This window comes from Geotrypetes seraphini, chromosome 7 (assembly GCF_902459505.1).
Source record: "Geotrypetes seraphini chromosome 7, aGeoSer1.1, whole genome shotgun sequence".
NCBI classification, from domain to species: Eukaryota; Metazoa; Chordata; class Amphibia; order Gymnophiona; family Dermophiidae; genus Geotrypetes; species Geotrypetes seraphini.
This window is the reverse complement of record NC_047090.1, coordinates 3,261,038-3,279,006: the sequence shown is the minus strand read 5'-3', so window position 1 is coordinate 3,279,006 and position 17,969 is coordinate 3,261,038. Positions and strand designations below refer to the sequence as shown.

The 17,969-nt window shown below is 43.4% G+C and overlaps 1 protein-coding gene across 2 annotated transcripts in view; it reads right to left on the bottom strand.

The window, feature by feature from the left end:
- LOC117363851 (aldo-keto reductase family 1 member C1 homolog) overlaps window positions 1-17,969 on the bottom strand; it is a 46,362-nt gene that overhangs the window by 2,767 nt on the left and 25,626 nt on the right. The window contains exons 6-9 of one of the 2 annotated variants that reach the window (XM_033952304.1): window positions 13,417-13,539; window positions 8,810-8,922; window positions 7,695-7,860; window positions 4,243-4,325 (exon numbers count right to left, since the gene is read on the bottom strand). In XM_033952304.1, the coding sequence (XP_033808195.1) occupies window positions 4,243-4,325; window positions 7,695-7,860; window positions 8,810-8,922; window positions 13,417-13,539 (485 nt within the window). The remainder of the gene's footprint in view (window positions 1-4,242; window positions 4,326-7,694; window positions 7,861-8,809; window positions 8,923-13,416; window positions 13,540-17,969) is intronic. The other variant, XM_033952306.1, reaches the window with a different exon arrangement.

Sequence of the window (17,969 nt, the reverse complement as noted above, 5' to 3'; positions counted from 1 at the left end):
AGTAGCAACATTCCAGCATCTCAAAGAATAGCAAGATTCCGGAACCCCCATGAGAGCGACATTCCAGAGCTGAGATTGTGATGTCATAATGCCTCATCCCACAGTGCCTCGGAGCCAACCTCATCAGTGATGTTACAACGGGTTGATTGTCCTAAACTTGGCTCATATAAGAACATAAGAACACCCATACTGGGTCAGATCAATGGTTCATCAAGCCCAGTAGCCCGTTCTCACGGTGGCCAATCCAGGTCACTAGTACCTGGCCAAAACCCAAGGAGTAGCAACATTCCAGCATCTCAAAGAATAGCAAGATTCCGGAACCCCAATGAGAGCGACATTCCAGAGCTGAGATTGTGATGTCATAATGCCTCATCCCACAGTGCCTCGGAGCCAACCTCATCAGTGATGTTACAACGGGTTGATTGTCCTATACTTGGCTCATATAAGAACATAAGAACACCCATACTGGGTCAGATCAATGGTTCATCAAGCCCAGTAGCCCGTTCTCACGGTGGCCAATCCAGGTCACTAGTACCTGGCCAAAACCCAAGGTGTAGCAATATTCCATGCTACTGATACAGGGCAAGCAGTGGCTTCCCCCATGTCATCATGATTGAAAGGTCACTAACAGCCTCTTTTATAAAGCCGCGCTAGTGGCAACAGCCCCAAAGCCCTTTAAATCTCTGTGGGCTTTGGGGCCGTTAGTGCAGCAGGGCCGCTAGCGTGGCTTTGTAAAAGAAGCCATAAGGATATAACAGAGTACAAAAGATGTGACTCAGAACAGCATAAAAATCTGGAACCTCTTCTTCCGTGTTTTCCTTTGTAAGAGGTCTGAGATTGAAGTCGCACCATGCTAATATCAGGCTGAAAAGATATGGAATTCATTCCTGATGATAATTTACATTGATGGCTCTCATTTTTCTTTCTGGAAATTTTATTTTATTTTTAGAAAATTTTTACTGGCCCACAACAACGTATGAAATTGATGTAGTCTTGTTTTTAATTGCATCATCCCGATTGAATATGGAATCAGTCTCTTTGAAGTGTTATTTCACTCTGAACCTTTTTGAGAGGAAAAGGCGGGTTATAAGAACCTAAACTAAAGTAAAGAGAGATTTCAGGGATCACCTAAGAGTGCCTCCGTGAACATCGCTACGTCACAAAGACCAACCACTTGCCTGCCAACGACGGGGAACACCTGGGATTTGTAGGAAACTGGTTTTAATAGCAGGGTGTGTCTGTGTTGATAATTATCCATCTATCTTGTCATTTCATATTTTGTCTTTGTAAATGTGTTTATTTATTCAATTTTCTTTACTATTCTCCCAGAGGAGCTCAGAATGGTCTATGTGGATTTATTCAGGTACTCAAACATTTTTCCCGGTCTGTCCCGGTCTATCTAATATACCTGGGGCGGTGGGGGGGACTAAGTTACTTGCCCAGGGTCACAAGGAGCAGCGTGGGTTTGAACTTCCAACCTCAGGGTACTGAGATTGTAGCCCTAAACCCTGCACTACACTCCCAGACATAGTATGGTAGAAGATAGCATGGCAAACATTGTCTGACTCAGATGGCAAAACATAGTTAACAAAGCATGGTAAAACATAATCCCCCTCTCCATTACTAAACCGCGATAGTGGTTATTAGCACAGGGAGCCATGATGAATGCTCCGCACTGCTCCCGACGCTCATAGGATCTCTATGAGCGTCGGGAGCTACACAGAGCATTCAGTGCATCTCCCTGTGTTAAGAACTACTATCACGGGGGGGGGGGGGGGGGGATATGACAAAACAGTATGGTGAAACACAGCATAGCCAGCATACCGTGTTTCCCTGAAAATAAGACAGTGTTATATTAATTTTAGGCCCAAAAAAGGCACTAGGTTTTATTTTCGGGGTATGTACATGATCATCTCTCCCTTCCTCTCCTTTACCCCAATTCTTCCTCTTTCCTTCCTCTCTCCCCACGTTTCAGCATCTTTCCTCCCCTCCCTCCCATCCCTTGTGCAGCAGAACACTTGAGCGAGCACCCCCCCCCCCCGAGCACACCCACCCACCGCACAGCCGAACTTCCATCTTTTCCTCCCTTCCATCCAAACCCCGCCGACCACATGCGCCCCCTACATACCTCCATAAGCAGCGTCAGGTCAGCAGCACTATAAACAGGCTGCTTCGGCCTTGTCCATCCATGAATTCACTCTGCCGCGTTACTGATCAAAGTGAATTCATGGTCAGAAGGCCGAAGCAGCCTGTTTGGAGTGCTGCTGGCCCGACGCTGCTTATGGAGGTATGTAGGGCTTGTGGCGGAGTTCCGAAGGGAAGGAGGGAAGGATGGGGATTCGGCTGCATGACAGGTGCGGGTGCTTGGGGGGGGAGGGGGTGCTCACTCAAGGGTTCTGCTGCACAAGGGATGGGAGGGAGGGAAGGGAAACTGCCGGCGAATCCAGGGACTAGGGCTTGTTTTGGGGGTAGGACTGTCTGTCTGTCTTTCTTTCTGTCTCTCTTTCCTCGGTGGTCCACCAACACCCCTTGCCCCCTTGTCCAGCAGCACCCCTTCTCTGCTTCCCCTGTCCAGCAGTAGGCCTCCCTTCCGGTTACCTCCCCCCCTCCCCCCCGTCCAGCAGCACTTCTTCCTTGCTCCCCCTGTCCAGCAGCACCCCATACCTGATCCCTCTGTCCAGCATCCAGCTTTCTGATCATTCGCGTCTGCCCTCCTCTTCAAAGCAGCCTGCTGAGGTTCGCGGCCGGCTGTAGTGAACCTCGCAGGCCGCTCTGCACGTTGGTAGCGCGTTCCCTCATGACGGGATCCCGTGCATCAGAGGGAATGTGCTACCGAGGTGCAGAGCGGCCTGTGAGGTTCGCTACAGCCAGCCGCGAACCTCAGCAGGCTGCTTTGAAGAGGAGCAGTAGCGGCGGCAGCAGCGGTTGGTGAGTGAGGGCGAGAGGGGGGAGTCGCCAGCATGTTCCCTGCCTCTGTGTTCAAAAATGGAATTCGGCACGGATCCAGAGACCACAGTGGCAGGGATCACGCCATCCTAAGTGTGCATGCGCGCTTAGGGTTTTATTATAGAGGATAGCTATCATTAACAAAAGTCATACATCACATTATGGCTCATTTCTTACATCCCTATAGGTGTATAGCTCCGGTGTTGCTCTGTGCTTTCGATACTGTGCCTGGTGTTGGCTGCAGGTTGTGCTGATACTCTCCTGCTTGATAGGCATTGGTCAGCCTGTTGTATTGTATTGATCATTATGATTCTATGATTCCTTCTTTGTGCAGTTTGTCTGTATCTTGTCTTGTTAACATTATTTGTATTTTTGCTGTATGTTAAAACCAATAAAAATCTTTGAACCAAAAAACAAACTCCTAAGCCCATAGAAATTGAATAGGCTTTGGCGCATTGGTCGCGGGGGAATCCCTACTGCGGCTTTATAAAAGGAGTCCTAAGTTAGCCATTTCTACTACATTTAAATTAGCATTCTATCCTATTAGAGGTATTTAAACTTTAGGTAGGCTTTCACACTCTATCGCATTTGCCTTTGTAAAAATCTGGAAGGGCCTCCCTTCAGAAATTAGACTCCTTTCCTGTTTGAAATATTTTAGAAACACTTTGAAGACGTATCTGTTTAAGAAATTTTTAGCTGACAAATAAGAGACTGAAATAGATGAACTTCCTATCCAGTTATTGTTTTCCTGTTATTTTGAGCTAATTTTTGTTAACCGGTTCGAGTCCCTTTTGGGAATGCCCTGGTACAGAAGACTAAGGATTGGATTGGAATTCAGGAGCATAACTTTAAAGTGGGTCAGATTCTCTACACGGCGCCGTTAGCGGTGTCGGTGGAGAATCGCGGAAGAATCGTGGCGAATCGCAGAAACATCAAAGATAGCTGCTGGAAATGAAGGCCAGGGTTTTAAAGACCCACATGTCTGGCATTTATCTTTGAGGAGAATCACAGCTAGAGAGGTGCCTAGGGTCACTTCTGGTGTTAACCACGTCTACCGTGACCTTAAGCGTCTCTATAGTCGAGAGAACGGTGACATTTCTGTAGGCGCCCTCGGGCACCTCCATTTTAAAAAAACCCAAAAAAAAACCCCGGCATCCTAATTGTTTTTAAATTGGTGCAGTGAATTTCTGCGCCAATTGAACCAATTAGAACAATTAAGTTAGGCAAACTAATGGCGCCTTTTACGGAATCCGGGCCTGTGTCCCTAATGAAAATAACGAAAGGGCAGTAACTCACTGTTCAAAATTCCAGTAGCGAAGATTCTTGTTTAAGCCATCGATCTGCTTCATGTCGTCTTCTGTCAGCTGAAAATCAAACACCTGCCAAGAGAAAAGGGTTTCGTCATAGGTATTTCCCTCAAATGCAGTTGGTCTCGATATCTTATATTTGGACCCATAGGCCCCCCCATGCCTACCCAGTTCCACCCAGCCCTGCCCCCATTATGCCCACACCAAATTTATAGTAGTCCCCTCCTTGAAAGTTATTGGAACTCGATGACATGATATGTTTTCGGTGATGGCCCCGCAACTTTGGAACACTTTGCCTCAATATACAGTGGTACCTCGGTTTACGAATGCACCGGTTTGCGAGTGTTTTGCAAGACGAGCAAAACATTCGCAAAATCGGCGCCTCGGAAACCGAGCGCGCTTCGATTTGTGAGCGCCCCCCCCCTGCGAACCGGCACCCTCCCCCCCACGATCCGGCACCACCCCCGCCGCGACCTGAGGTCCCCCCAACCCACCCAAACCTTCTTCTTACTTTTCTGTAGCCTCCGCAGCGGCACCGGCACCAGCATGTCCTGTGCGTGGTGCCGATGCCTGAAGATCTGCTTCCTGTGCTGGGCCTTGAGAGTTCACGTGAGAGTTCACGTTCGACGTGAACTCTCAGGCCTTGAGCATGCACACATGCTCAAGGCCCAGCACAGGAAGCAGATCTTCAGGCACCGGCACCACGCACAGGACATGCTGGTGCCGCTGCGGAGGCTACAGAAAAGTAAGAAGAGGGTTCGGGTGGGTTGGGGGGACCTCAGGTCACGACAGGGGGGTGCCCGTTGGCGGCAGGGGGGAGTGCCGGATCGCATGGGAAGGGGGGTGCCGGTTCACGGGGGGGCCTTCGGGGGGAGCAATGCCGGTTGTCGTGGGTGGGGGAGCAGCGCTGCTGGCCTCAGGGGGGGGGAAGGTGGGGGGTGGAAACATATCAAAGCAAGTTTCCCTTACTTCCTATGGGGAAACTTGCTTTGATATACGAGCATTTTGGATTACGAGCATGCTCCTGGAACGGATTATGCTCGTAATCCAAGGTACCACTGTATAAGAGAGGAAAATGATCTTAACCGTTTTAAAAATAACTTTAAAAGTTTTCTTTTTAAAGTTGCTTTTAATCTTTAAATTATACTTAAATCTTAAAGTAGTTACCCTCCAGGTTTATACTACTCCCTTCCTAATGTTTTTTCCATCTATGGCTCTTTTTTTCTACTTGAAAACACTGAATTGTAACTTTATTCCTCCATCCCTTGTGTATCGATCAGTTTGCAAGTCTGTCGGTCAACCCATCATTTTAAAATTTTAAATAGTATGTCTAAATGTATGTTTACCTTTTTTTTATTGTAACTCGCGTAGCAAATTTGAATAAGCGATTCATCAAATTAAAATAAAACTTGATGTAATCCATTTGATCGCAAAAATGCAACATCCTTTGTGCAATAACTACAACAAGCATTTTTCAACTTATATAGCCCAATTCTATATATGTCGCCTAAAAAAAATCGACACCGATTAGTGCAGTGCTAAGAGTGATTCTATAACATGTAGTGAGGAGTAGTGGCTCGTGGCCAGCAGGGGGTGCTGGTTATGGGACGGTAATGGGAATGGATGTCAGAACATGATAAGTGCAGTATTTTTTGTGGAAGTTTTTCTACAAAAGCGCCTGTTTGTCGTATGATTCTGGGTAATTCTAGTTAGATAATTCTGTGTTAGTTAAGGACCGTGCCCAAATAGAAGCGTACGAAAAACAGGTGAATAAAAAAATCTAAATATAATGTAGATAAAGCCAGAAAAAAATACACTAAAGATTAAAATAAGGGAAAGAATGGTGTTTTCTTAGGTATTTTGCTGTTGTGCCAGATCAGAAAGGAAACCAAAGGAATTCATTTTGAGTTCTCTGTCTTTGCCATATTTTCTGTCCTTCAGAATCCATTTTGTGTGTCCAGGTCTTTGTTCTCAGCAGCGTGGTGTTAATTAATACCACATGTGCTGTAGACTGGTAAAGAAGGATAACGTGTCTCAAACTGAATTAAATATAGGTTTGAATGCAAATTATGTATGGAAGGCTTGGCCAAGCAAGTGCTGGAGTGATTTATGTATGACTGTGTGTTGAACAAAGGGCTGAGTTTTGAAAAACATATTTATATATTTTTGCAATCTAAAGAAATCCTACAGCAGCATCTGGAAGTAATTAGAGTCAGTCTTAAGCATAGGAAGGGGGGCATTGGAAGCCCACGCTTAGCACTGTGTCGGTGTAACATGAAGCTGTCAGCTTTCCTCCTCTAGACTAAGGTTACTGTGTAAGGCTATAACCTGTCAATTTAGGGAGAGGTTGAGGACTTTTCAGCACCATGTTAATAATTGTAGATTCTCTTGTATAATGTTATAATGTTACTTTAGAAATCAAAAGTAAGTTTCTAAAACTGCCTAACTTGGAAACATGGAGGAATGTTTCCTTTGTCTAAACTTTTAAGACCACCTGCGCTGGTGTCATTTTGCATGTGTTATTATTTTCAAACCTGAAGCTTTCACAAAGGCGTCGATGTCCCTTGCTCAGTAGGCATACTGCATAGAATCACGCTTAGCGCCGCTAGGCATCACAATTTTTAGGCACACTGTATTTACGCCAGAGTTTTCTTGGCCTAAATGCCTGTGACTGAGGGCTCCTTTTACGAAGCCGCATTAGCAGTTTTAGCGCACGCTAAATCCGTGCTATGCGGCTAGAACTAACGCCAGCTCAATGCTGACGTCAGCATCTAGCGCAGCCGGCAGTTTAGCGCGCACTATTACGTGCATTACACCGCTAATGCTCAATAACTATAGAAGAAGCTCCTCCCCCAGCACTATCTGTATCAGATCTTGCTAAATTGTTTAATAATTTTCTTTCTTTTTCGTCTATCTGTAATCTTGGAATCCTAGATTGAGGACTTGAGAGAAGTAGTCAAAGTTTTCTTAAATCCTTTTCTTTTTTTGTAAATTGTATTAAGATATGATTTACACTTTATGGAATTGTATTCAGACTAATTCACTTTCTGTACAAGTGTTTTTCTCTTGGTATGTTATAATGAAAACTTATAAATAAATAAAAAAATGTTAATAATAATAAAGCTAATGCGGCTTCGTAAAAGGAGCCCTAAGTGGTGAACACAACAGCACCCAACTTAAAAACATACCCATAATCCACTCTTAACCATGCCCAATTTTAGATAGGCGCTTTGAACAAGGGGACTAACATTTATAGAACTGCACCCAAAAATTTAGGCACCTTTCAATTAACTCCAATTAACGTCAATTATGAGATGTTAAGTGCCAATTAATTAGCGTCAATTTAAACCAAAATTGATTATTAAGATAGGCGCAATGATGGCACCTAACATTAGACAGATTATATAGAATTTGGGGAATAGCCTCTCTATAGAGATTTACCTTAAAATTATCTTCAATGTGATTGTGGGTGAAACTCTTGGCAATGACAACAATGCCACGCTGGATGGTGTAGCGAATGGACACTTGAGCAGGGGATTTATGGTACTTCTGGGCAATCTTCGCTATTGCTGGGTCATGAAGCACAGGAGGAATGCTATGATTTTGCCTGTATTGAGAAAGAGAAATATTATGAATACATCTGAAATTGAAGGAATAAGGAACAGTTGACCTTTTTTTTTCCAAGATGGTGGTCTAGGATTCAATCAAAGACATAAATCGAGCCATAATAACATGTGTGCTTTTGAAAATCAAAGTATGTATTGTTGCTGTCCTTCCTCAGACTTAACCCGGAAATATTTCCTTTAATATGGCTCTCCTCGTAAACGTTTACTTTTAAGGCTAACTAAAGGAGGGCAATTTTCAATGAAGCTTATTTGGGTATGTAATTGCCTACAGTATTTGCTTTGAAAATTACAGTACACTTCTCCCTCCGTATTTGCTGTGATAGGGGGATTAAAAAAACCGCGAATAACCTTTCCGTATGTTGTTCACTGTTTTCTATTAAAAACCATCGTGAATATGGTGAAACTGCGAACAACATGGTGGGAGACCTGGCCTGTTTTGAAGCAGAGGCAAAACACGGTGAAGAAAGTGCTGGGAATCGGCGATTTCTCTATGCAAGCTGATGTAATTGGGGGGGGGGGGGGGGGAGCCAGCAAGCTAAAAACTGCGAATACGGAGGGAGAAGTGTAAAACCTTGGATTGCAAGTGTTTTGCAAGACAAGCAAAACATTTGATTAAATTTTAACTTGATATACAAGCAAAGTCTTGCAATGCAAGTACATACAGTATACACACATCACAACTGAGCCGATGGTTCTTCTCTCTCTGACGCTGCGGGAGTGTAGTGACTGTTCTAAATGAGCGAGGTCTTGTAATACAAGTATGTACAGCATTTTGCATTAAAGTTTTTGGGTCGTGGAACAAATCGTCTGAGTTTCCATAATTTCCTATGCTTTGATATACGAACGCTTTGGATTACAAGCATGCTTCTGGAACCAATTATGCTCGCAAACCAAGTTTTTACTGTACTCTATTTCTGTCTCATTCCTTACCAGTCTGTATTTACATTTATTGATCCCAGTACACCATAAGCTACAAGAACAATATCATTCTTCTTGCAGAACTCCAGTAGCTTCTTTTGATTAAGATATGGATGACATTCCACCTGCAGAATTCACAGTTAAGAAATTTTATAGCAGAAAATTGCATTGTTAATTTGCTATAACACTTGCTAGTTAACAAATGAATGCCAACAGTGTAGTCCTGTGGTTTGGCAGCTATGATGTTTCTCTAAGGACTCCATGTTTTTATATAGTGGTCAACAGCAGAAAGTTTTCATAAGAACATATGATGCTGGGTTAGACCAATTAGTCAAACCCAGTATTTTGTCGCAGACAATAGCTAGTCTTGGACATAGATATACAACAGTCCCCAGTGAATAAGAACTGCTATACTTGGATAGACTGAAAGTCCATCAAGCTCAGGATTCTGTTTTCAACAGTGGCCAATCCAGGTCACAAGCACCTGGCAAGATCCCAAAAGAGTATAATAGATATTATGCTGCTTATCCTAGAAATAAGCTCATCTTAATACTGGCTTATGGAGTTTTCTTTTAGGAAATTATCCAAATCTCTTTTAAACCCTGCTAGACTAACCACTTTTACAACTTTCTCTGTAGGGGAGCTCAGAACGGTTTACACGCATTTATTCAGGTACTCAAGCAGTTTTCCCTGTCTGTCCTGGCGGGCTCACAATCTATCTAATGTACCTGGGGCAATGGGGGGATGAAGTGACTTGCCTAGGGTCAGAAGGAGAAGCATGGGTTTGGACCCACAACCACAGAGTGCTGAGGCTGTAGCTTTAAACACTGCACCACACTCTCCCCCTTAATTACTCATTGAATGAAGAAATATTTTCTCTGTTTTGTTTTGACTTTACTACTTAGTAGCTTCATTGCATGCCTCCTAGTCTTAGTATTTTTGGAAAGAGCAAACAAGTGATTCATGTTTACTCATTTCACTCAACTCCATTATTTATAGACCTTTATCATATCTCCTCTGAGTCATCTCTTCTCCAAGCTGAAGTGCCCTAGCAGCCACTTTAGCCTTTCCTCATAGGGTAGTCAGCCCATCCCCTTTATCATTTCATTACCCTTCTCTGTACCTTTTCTAATTCTACTATATCTTTTATGAGATGCAGTGACCAGAAATGCATACAGTATTTGAGGCGCATTTGCACCATTTAGTGATACAAAGGCATTATAACATTCTCATTTTTATTTTCCATTCCTTTCCTGATAATTTCTAACATTCTCATTTACTTTTTTAGCTGCCGCTGCACGCTCCCGCTGTTTATCACTCCCAGGGACAAGTGGTGACCAAGGAGATTTCATCCATGAACTTGTTTAAACCCTTTTTAAATATAGCTATACCAGATACCTTGACCATATTCTTTGGCAATGCATTCCATAAAGTGAAGTGTAAAAGGCTATGAGTGCAAAAAACATTCTTTAAAGAATGGAAAAAGGATCCAAATGAAGAAAATAAAAAGAAACATAAGTACTGGTAAGTTAGTTGCAAAGATTTGATAAAGAAAGTTACAAAAGAATATGAAAAGAAACTTGCCAAAGAGGCAAAAATTCATAGTGACAATTTTTTTTAGGTACATCAGAAGCAGAAAATCTGTGAGAGAATCCGTGGGACCGTTGGTTGATCAAGGAACAAAGGCTCAGGGAGGATAAGGCCATAGTGGAGAGACTGAAAGAATTCTTTGCTTGAGTCTTTATGGAAGAAAATGTAAGAGAACTACCTGAACCGGAAATGTTTTTCAAGGGTGATGACATAAAGGAACTGAAATAAATCTCGGTGAACCTGGAAGATGTACTAAACCAAATTGACAAGTTAAAAAGTGATAAATCACCTGGACTGGATGGTATAGATCCCAGGACACTGAAAGAACTCATACATGAAATTGGTAATCTACTGTTAGTGATCTGTAACCTGTTACTAAAATAATTTGTAGTACCTGAAGATTGGAGAGTGGCCAATGTTATGCCGAATTTAAAAAGGGTTCTAGGGGAGATCCAGGAGATTACAAACCGATAAGCTTGATTTCAGTGCTGGGCAAAATAATAGACACAATCATAAAAAATAAAATTGTGGAGCATCTAGAGAAACATGATTTAATGGTGCCAAATGTGAACTGATGCACATTGGGAAGAATAACCCAAATCATAGTTACTAGATGTTAGGGTCTACCTTATGGGTCAGTGCCCAAGAAAAAGATCTAGGTGTCATTGGAGACAATATGCTAAAACTTCCACCCAATTTGCAGTGGTGGCCAAAAATGCAAACAGGATGCTAGGAATTAGTAGAAAAGGGTTGGTTAACAAGACCAAGGATGTTTTAATGCCTCTGTATTGCTCTGTGATGCAACCTCAGTTCTGGTGAAACTAGAAAAGATTCAAAGAAGAGTGACCAAGATGATAAAGGGGATGGAAGTCCTCTCGTATGAGGAAAGACTAAAGAGGTTAGGGCTCTTCAGCTTGGAACAGAGACAGCTGAGGGGAGATAGGATTGAAGACTACAAAATCTTGAGTGGAGTGGAACAGGTACAAGTGGATCCATTTTTTATTCCATCAAAAATGACAAAGACTAGGGGACGCTCGATGAAGTTACAGGGGAATACTTTTAAAACCAATAAGAGGAAATATTGTTTGTTTGGTTTTTTTTTTTTGTTTGAAATAATTTTTATTAGACAGAGCAGGAATCAGTACATACAGCCACTGGCTGATACAGTGACAAAATGCAAAAATGACCAGCCAGTAAAACAAAGGCCACAGCCAAACAGATAGCGGGGGTCCCCTTCAGTGGTCTAACATGATTCTCATCCTGGGACATAAGGGGGAGCTACTAGACCATGGCTTGGGAGATGCCCACTGGCGCTTTATCTACGCGGCCCTCCTGCTAGCTAAACAGGGGGTATTTAGGCTCTGGATGGACGAATCCGCCCCTGAGGTGCTGGACTGGAAGCGTTCCCTTGCTGAGGTGGCTCATTGGGAAATCGGTAGTGTGGGGAGGAGGGAATCCTTGTCCCACCGGCTCTATCAGTCGCTTTGGGAGGCAGCCTTGGTGGAGGTTCAGTCCTTATAACTCTCACCTTATTTTCTTTCCAATCACTCGGGGGGGGGGGGGGGGGGGGGGGGGAGAGGGCTGCATGACTGGATGGGGCTTGGTTGTTTGTGCGTGTGTGTGTTTGTCTTGTTGGGGGGTTTCTTCTTCCATTTTATAATGGGAAAATTTGAATAGTGAATATTGTTTTATTCAGAAAATAGTTAAACTCTGGAATGTAGTTAAAATAGTTAAAATAGTTAAACTCTCAGAGAATGTAATAAACGTGGATAACATAGCAGATTTTTTTAAAAAGGTTTGAACAAGTTCCTGGAGGAAAAATCCATAGTCTGCTATTGAAACAGACATGGGGAAGCCACTGCTTGCTCTCGAATGGAATGTTACTACAATTTGGGGTTTTGCTAGGTATTTGTGACCTAGATTGGCCACTGTGAAGACAGGATACTGGGCTAGATGGTCTGACCTAGTAAGGCTAATATTATATTCTTATGTGATCATCCATTGAGTGGAACAACAAAGTGTGAATGAGGCCTATATAAGCATGAGTGAGGTGACCCCCATTTTTGGGCCATTTTTGTGGCTCAAAAATCTCAGCTTATATTCAAGTATATACAGTACACATCATTCCATTTTTTTAAAAACTTAAAAAGGAATACAGGAAGTCCGGGGCGATACTTGAAGAGGCCTCCCAGGAAAGGGACTTGGGAGTTCTGATCGACAAGTCAATGAAGCCGTCCATGCAATGTGTGGCGGCGGCCGAAAGGGCAAACAGAATGCTAGGAATGATAAAGAAGGGGATCACGAACAGATCGGAGGTTATCATGCTCACCTGGAGTACTGTGTCCAGCATTGGTCGCTGTACATGAAGAAGGACACAGTACTACTCGAAAGGGTCCAGAGAAGAGCGACTAAGATGGTTAAGGGGTTGGAGGAGCTGCCATACAGCGAAAGATTAGAGAAATTGGGCCTCTTCTCCCTTGAGCAGAGGAGATTGAGAAGGGACATGATCGAAACATTCAAGGTACTGAAGGGGATAGACTTAGTAGATAAGGACAGGTTGTTCACCCTCTCCAAGGTAGGGAGAACGAGAGGGCACTCTAAAATTGAAAGAGGATAGATTCCGTACGAATGTAAGGAAGTTCTTCTTCACTCAGAGAGTGGTAGAAAATTGGAACGCTCTTCCAGAGTCTGTCGTAGGGGAAAACACCCTCTAGGTATTCAAGACAAAGTTAGGCAAGCTCCTGCTGAACAAGAACATGCGCAGGTAGGGCTGGTCTCAGTTAGGGCGCTGGTCTTTGAACGAAGGGCTGCCGCATGAGTGGACTGCTGGGCATGATGAACCACTGGTCTGACCCAGCAGCAGCAGCAGCAGCAGCAGCGGTTTAAGGTTTTTGCCTTAAATCTTAAACAGTTAAATTTGTGGGGAGAAATCTTGTTTTATATAAATACGCAGAACTGTATTTTGTCCACTAGTTGTCCTGAACTTGCTTCTTGTTACTTTAAACTTTACCTACAGGAGTGGATTTTACCTGGTTACAGACTGGTTTGTACTTGAGTCCAGGTTTGTTGAGGATCATTTCCAATTGTCTCCGATTGAAATTGGAGACGCCAATGGACTTCACCAAGCCTGCATCTTTACATGCCTCCAGAGCCTGTCAAAGAGATCAATTCAAATGTACTTAATCAGAAAGAGAGGACTTCCGAATTGTTTGATGACTTTCTCGATGCAAACAAAAAAGAAACAGATAGGCCTCAAGAATAGGGACCCAACAAAGCCTGTGTTTCGGCAAAAAGTTTGTGTCAGGGGGCTGAAATAAATAATCATAAAACACACAAAAGATAAAATTTGAATGGCTTCTTAGTCTTCATTGGCTCCCTGTGTATTTTAGAGTCCAGTTTAAAAATGCCTGTGTCACTTTTAAAATCCTCTATGGTATTTTTACCTCCCTAGTTCCTTTATCTTGGAATCTTTATAGATTATCTTTTGCAAGGGGTGACCAACAACTTAAATTATCCTATCCTTCTAGTAAAGGTATCAAAAGAGCCAAGATCTTTGGTCAATCTCTGACCTTCAAGCTTACCCAACTTTGGAATAATCTTCCACTTTTTTTTAAGAAGCTCTGGCTCCCTTCCCTTTTTTCGTAAGTCTCTGAAAACCATCCTGTTCACTAAGCATTTTGGAAATTAATTTTCCTCGATACCTCTCTCTGTATAGCCCTTATTGGCCTAAACTAATTAATGTAAACCGAGTCGAGCTTTCTTAGATTGAAGTCTCGGTATACAAAGCCAAGCATTAGATTAGATTAGATTAGTAACATAAATAATAAATGTAATGTACAAAACCACAAGGAAATCATGTCATACCTTAAAAAATAAGATTCCAAATCATATACATTCATCATTTTATGATCCAAAGGCACTTATACCTGTATGTATAGATTAGCTGATAGAAGAGTGTTTTAACTGTAAAACAGCGTGGCCTCAATGCACAATGCTCTGACACCACGGTAAAAAACAACATAGTGGGAGTGATTTTTTTTTTATCAGTTGATGCTCATCTTAAATAGTATGCAAATTATATGCATGCTTTTCATGCAGAGCACCCCTGGTAAGAGGGCACCCGTGTTAGGCATGCCAAGGCAGTCTTTTGTAACAACGTGCATACGTTTTCAGAATGCCCCTGATGTGCCCATGGCCACGCCCCTTTTGAGTTACGTACTGTTAGAGTTAGGAGCCTTACCTTGAGAAGCAGGGCTGCCCAATTCTGGCCCTCGAGATCTACTGGCAGGCCAGGTTTTCAGGATACCCAGAATGAGAGAGATTTGCATACCAAGAAGGCAGTGCAGGCAAATCTCTCTCATGCATATTCATTGTGGATATCCTGAAAACCTGGCCTGCCAGGAGATCTCAAGGACCGGAATTGGGCAGCCCTGCCTTACAGAATAGCATGCACCTAGATGCGCATTCAAATTATAATGTAGTCCAAATAACATCAATAATTGGCTGTTAGCACTTAATGGTGAACACAGAGCATCTAGAATCAGAAAAAAATAGTAAATATTGAAGAACTAAGGTCAGTACTGGGCAGTCTTGCACAGTCTGTGTCTGTATATGGTCGTTTGGTGGAGGATGGGCTGTGGAGGGTGTATATGGACTGGAGTGAGCTTTGACGGAGACTTCAGTAGTTGGAACCTAAGCACAGTACCGGGCAGAACTTTTGATTCTTGCCCAGAAATAGCTAAGAAGAAGAAGAAGAAAAAAACAAATTTTTAGATTGAATCAGGTTGGGCAGACTGGATGGACTATTCGGGTCTTTATCTGCTGTCATCGACTATATTACTATGTTAACAGTTTCATTAAACAATTCATTTGTGCACACATCTCAGGTGTGCACTCAAAATTTGCTGTGCTATATATAGAACTTGGGAGTTAATATATACATAAATGTGCCCCCCCTCCCAGTTCATAAAATTGAAATTCATATGTATAAGTTCCTTGGAGAATTGACCCATATGTTCTGTGTGTGTTCCCACCTGTGAATTTTGGAATAACTAAGCTGAGCTCCCCCAAATTATTCACAGAAGAAGAGAGGAGGGGATTTCTGTCTTTTTTTTTTTTTTTTTACTTTTCAAAGTCAGGATGGGAGCAAAACTGTTGTCGTTAGTGACATCAGAGAAAGAGTCGGCGCTGGCGAAAGCAGCAGCTCAGGATTGCTACTCGCACCAGGAGCGTTAAAGAGGTGTGAGGGAAGGGAAGAGGCCAGTGTGTGCGGCAGGAGGGGGTTGGGAAGGAGCGGATGGGGTAGGGACGCCATCACCCCAAGTGGTCTAAATGGCCTAAAGTGGTCTAAATGGCCTACAAGGACCGGCACAAGATGTAGAAGTAGAAGGGATGCTGGGAAACAGCAATCACAATATGATCCGCTTCGATCTGGATGCAGGGGAGAAACATCAATCCAAAATGACAGCCATGGCACTGAACTTCTGAAAAGGGAATTACGAAGGGATGAGACTCATGGTAGGGAAGAAGATTAAGAAGAGGATAAGCACTGTAAAAACGCTAGAGCAAGCTTGGTCCCTTTTTAAGGACACAGTCACCAAGGCGCAAATCTATATATACCACGTATCAACAAGGGATGAAAGAGGAAAAAGTACAAAGAACCGGTGTGGCTCACTGTAGAAGTGAAGGAAGCGATAAAGAGACAAGAAAACTTTGTTTAAGGAATGGAAAAGGTAAAAAACGGATGAAAACTGGAACAAGCACAAACAACATCAACACAAGTGCCATAAGGCGATAAAAGGGGCCAAAAGAGACTATGAGGAAAAAATAGCCAAGGAGGCAATGAACTTCAAGCCGTTCTTTCGATATATTAAGGGGAAATGACCCGAGAAGGAAGTGGTGGGACCGTTGGATGACCATGGAATAAAGGGAGCACTAAAGAGGACAAAGCAATCGCCGACAAACTGAACACATTTTTTTGCGTCTGTATTTACCGAAGAAGATGTACACAGCATATTGGAATCCATCAGGCTATATGCTGGAAATGAAGATGAAAAGCTGACAGGATTGACGGTCAGTCTAGAGGAGGTGTGTAGGCAGACTGATAGGCTTAAGAGTGATAAATCCCCGGGACTGGATGGCATCCATCCGAGGGTCATCAAGGAACTGAAAGGGACCATAGCTGAACTGCTTCAACTAATAGCCAATCTGTCGAACAAATCGGGAAAGATTCCGGAAGACTGGAAGGTGGCGAATGTTACGCCGATCTTCAAGAAAGGTTCAAGGGGAGATCCAGGAAACTACAGACTGGCAAGTCTGACCTCGGTACCGGGAAAGATGGTAGAGTCACTGATAAAGGACTGCATCATTGATCACCTTGATGGACACGGGCTGATGAGGACCAGTCAGCATGGTTTTAGCAAAGGCAGATTGTGTTTGACGAACTTGCTGCACTTCTTTGAGGGACTAAACAGACAGATAGACAAAGGCGACCTGGTCGACATTGTATATCTGAATTTTCAGAAGGTGTTTGACAAGGTTCCGCATGAATGACTACTTCGGAAAATTGCGAGCCATGGAATCAAAGGTGAAATAATCATGTGGATTAAAAACTGGCTGGATCATAGGAAATAGAGGGTGGGGGTAAATGGACAATACTTGGACTGGAAGAGCGTCACCAGTGGGGTGCTGCAGGGCTTTGTGCTTGGACCCGTGCTCAACATCTTTATAAATGATCTAGACATTGGTACGATGAGTGAGGTGATTAAATTTGTGGATGATACAAAGTTATTCAGAGTAGTGAAGACACAGGGGGATTGTGAAGATTTGCAACGTGACATAATCAGGCTCGATGAATGGACATTAACATGGCAGATGAGGTTCAACGTGGATAAGTGTAAAGGGATGCATGTAGGTAACAAAAATCTCATGCACGAATACAGGATGTCCGGGGCGGTACTTGGAGAGACCTCCCAGGAAAGAGACTTGGGAGTTATGATCGACAAGTCGATGAAGTCGTCAACGCAATGTGCGACAGCGGCAAAAAGGGCAAGCAGAATGCTAGAAATGATAAAGAAGGATCACAAACAGATCGGAGAAGGTTATCATGCCACTGTATCATGGTGTGCCCTCACCTGGAGTACTGTGTCCAGCATTGGTCGTCATACATGAAGGAGGACACGGTACTACTCGAAAGGGTCCAGAGAAGAGCGACTAAGATGGTTAAGGGGCTGGAGGAGTTGCCGTAAAGATTAGAGAAACTCGGCCTTTTCCCCCTCGAACAGAGGAGATTGAGAGGGGACATGATCAAAACATTCAAGGTACTGAAGGGAATAGACTTAGTTCACCCTCTCCAAGGTAGGGAGAACAAGAGGGCACTCTCTAAAATTGAAAGGGGATAGATTCCGTACAAATGTAAGGAAGTTCTTCTTCACTCAGAGTGGTAGAACACTGGAATGCTCTTCCGGAGTCTGTCGTAGGGGAAAACACCCTCCAGGGATTCAAGACAAAGATAGACAAGTTCCTGCTGAACCAGAACGTACGCAGGTAGGGCTAGTCTCAATTAGGGTGCTGGTCTTTGACC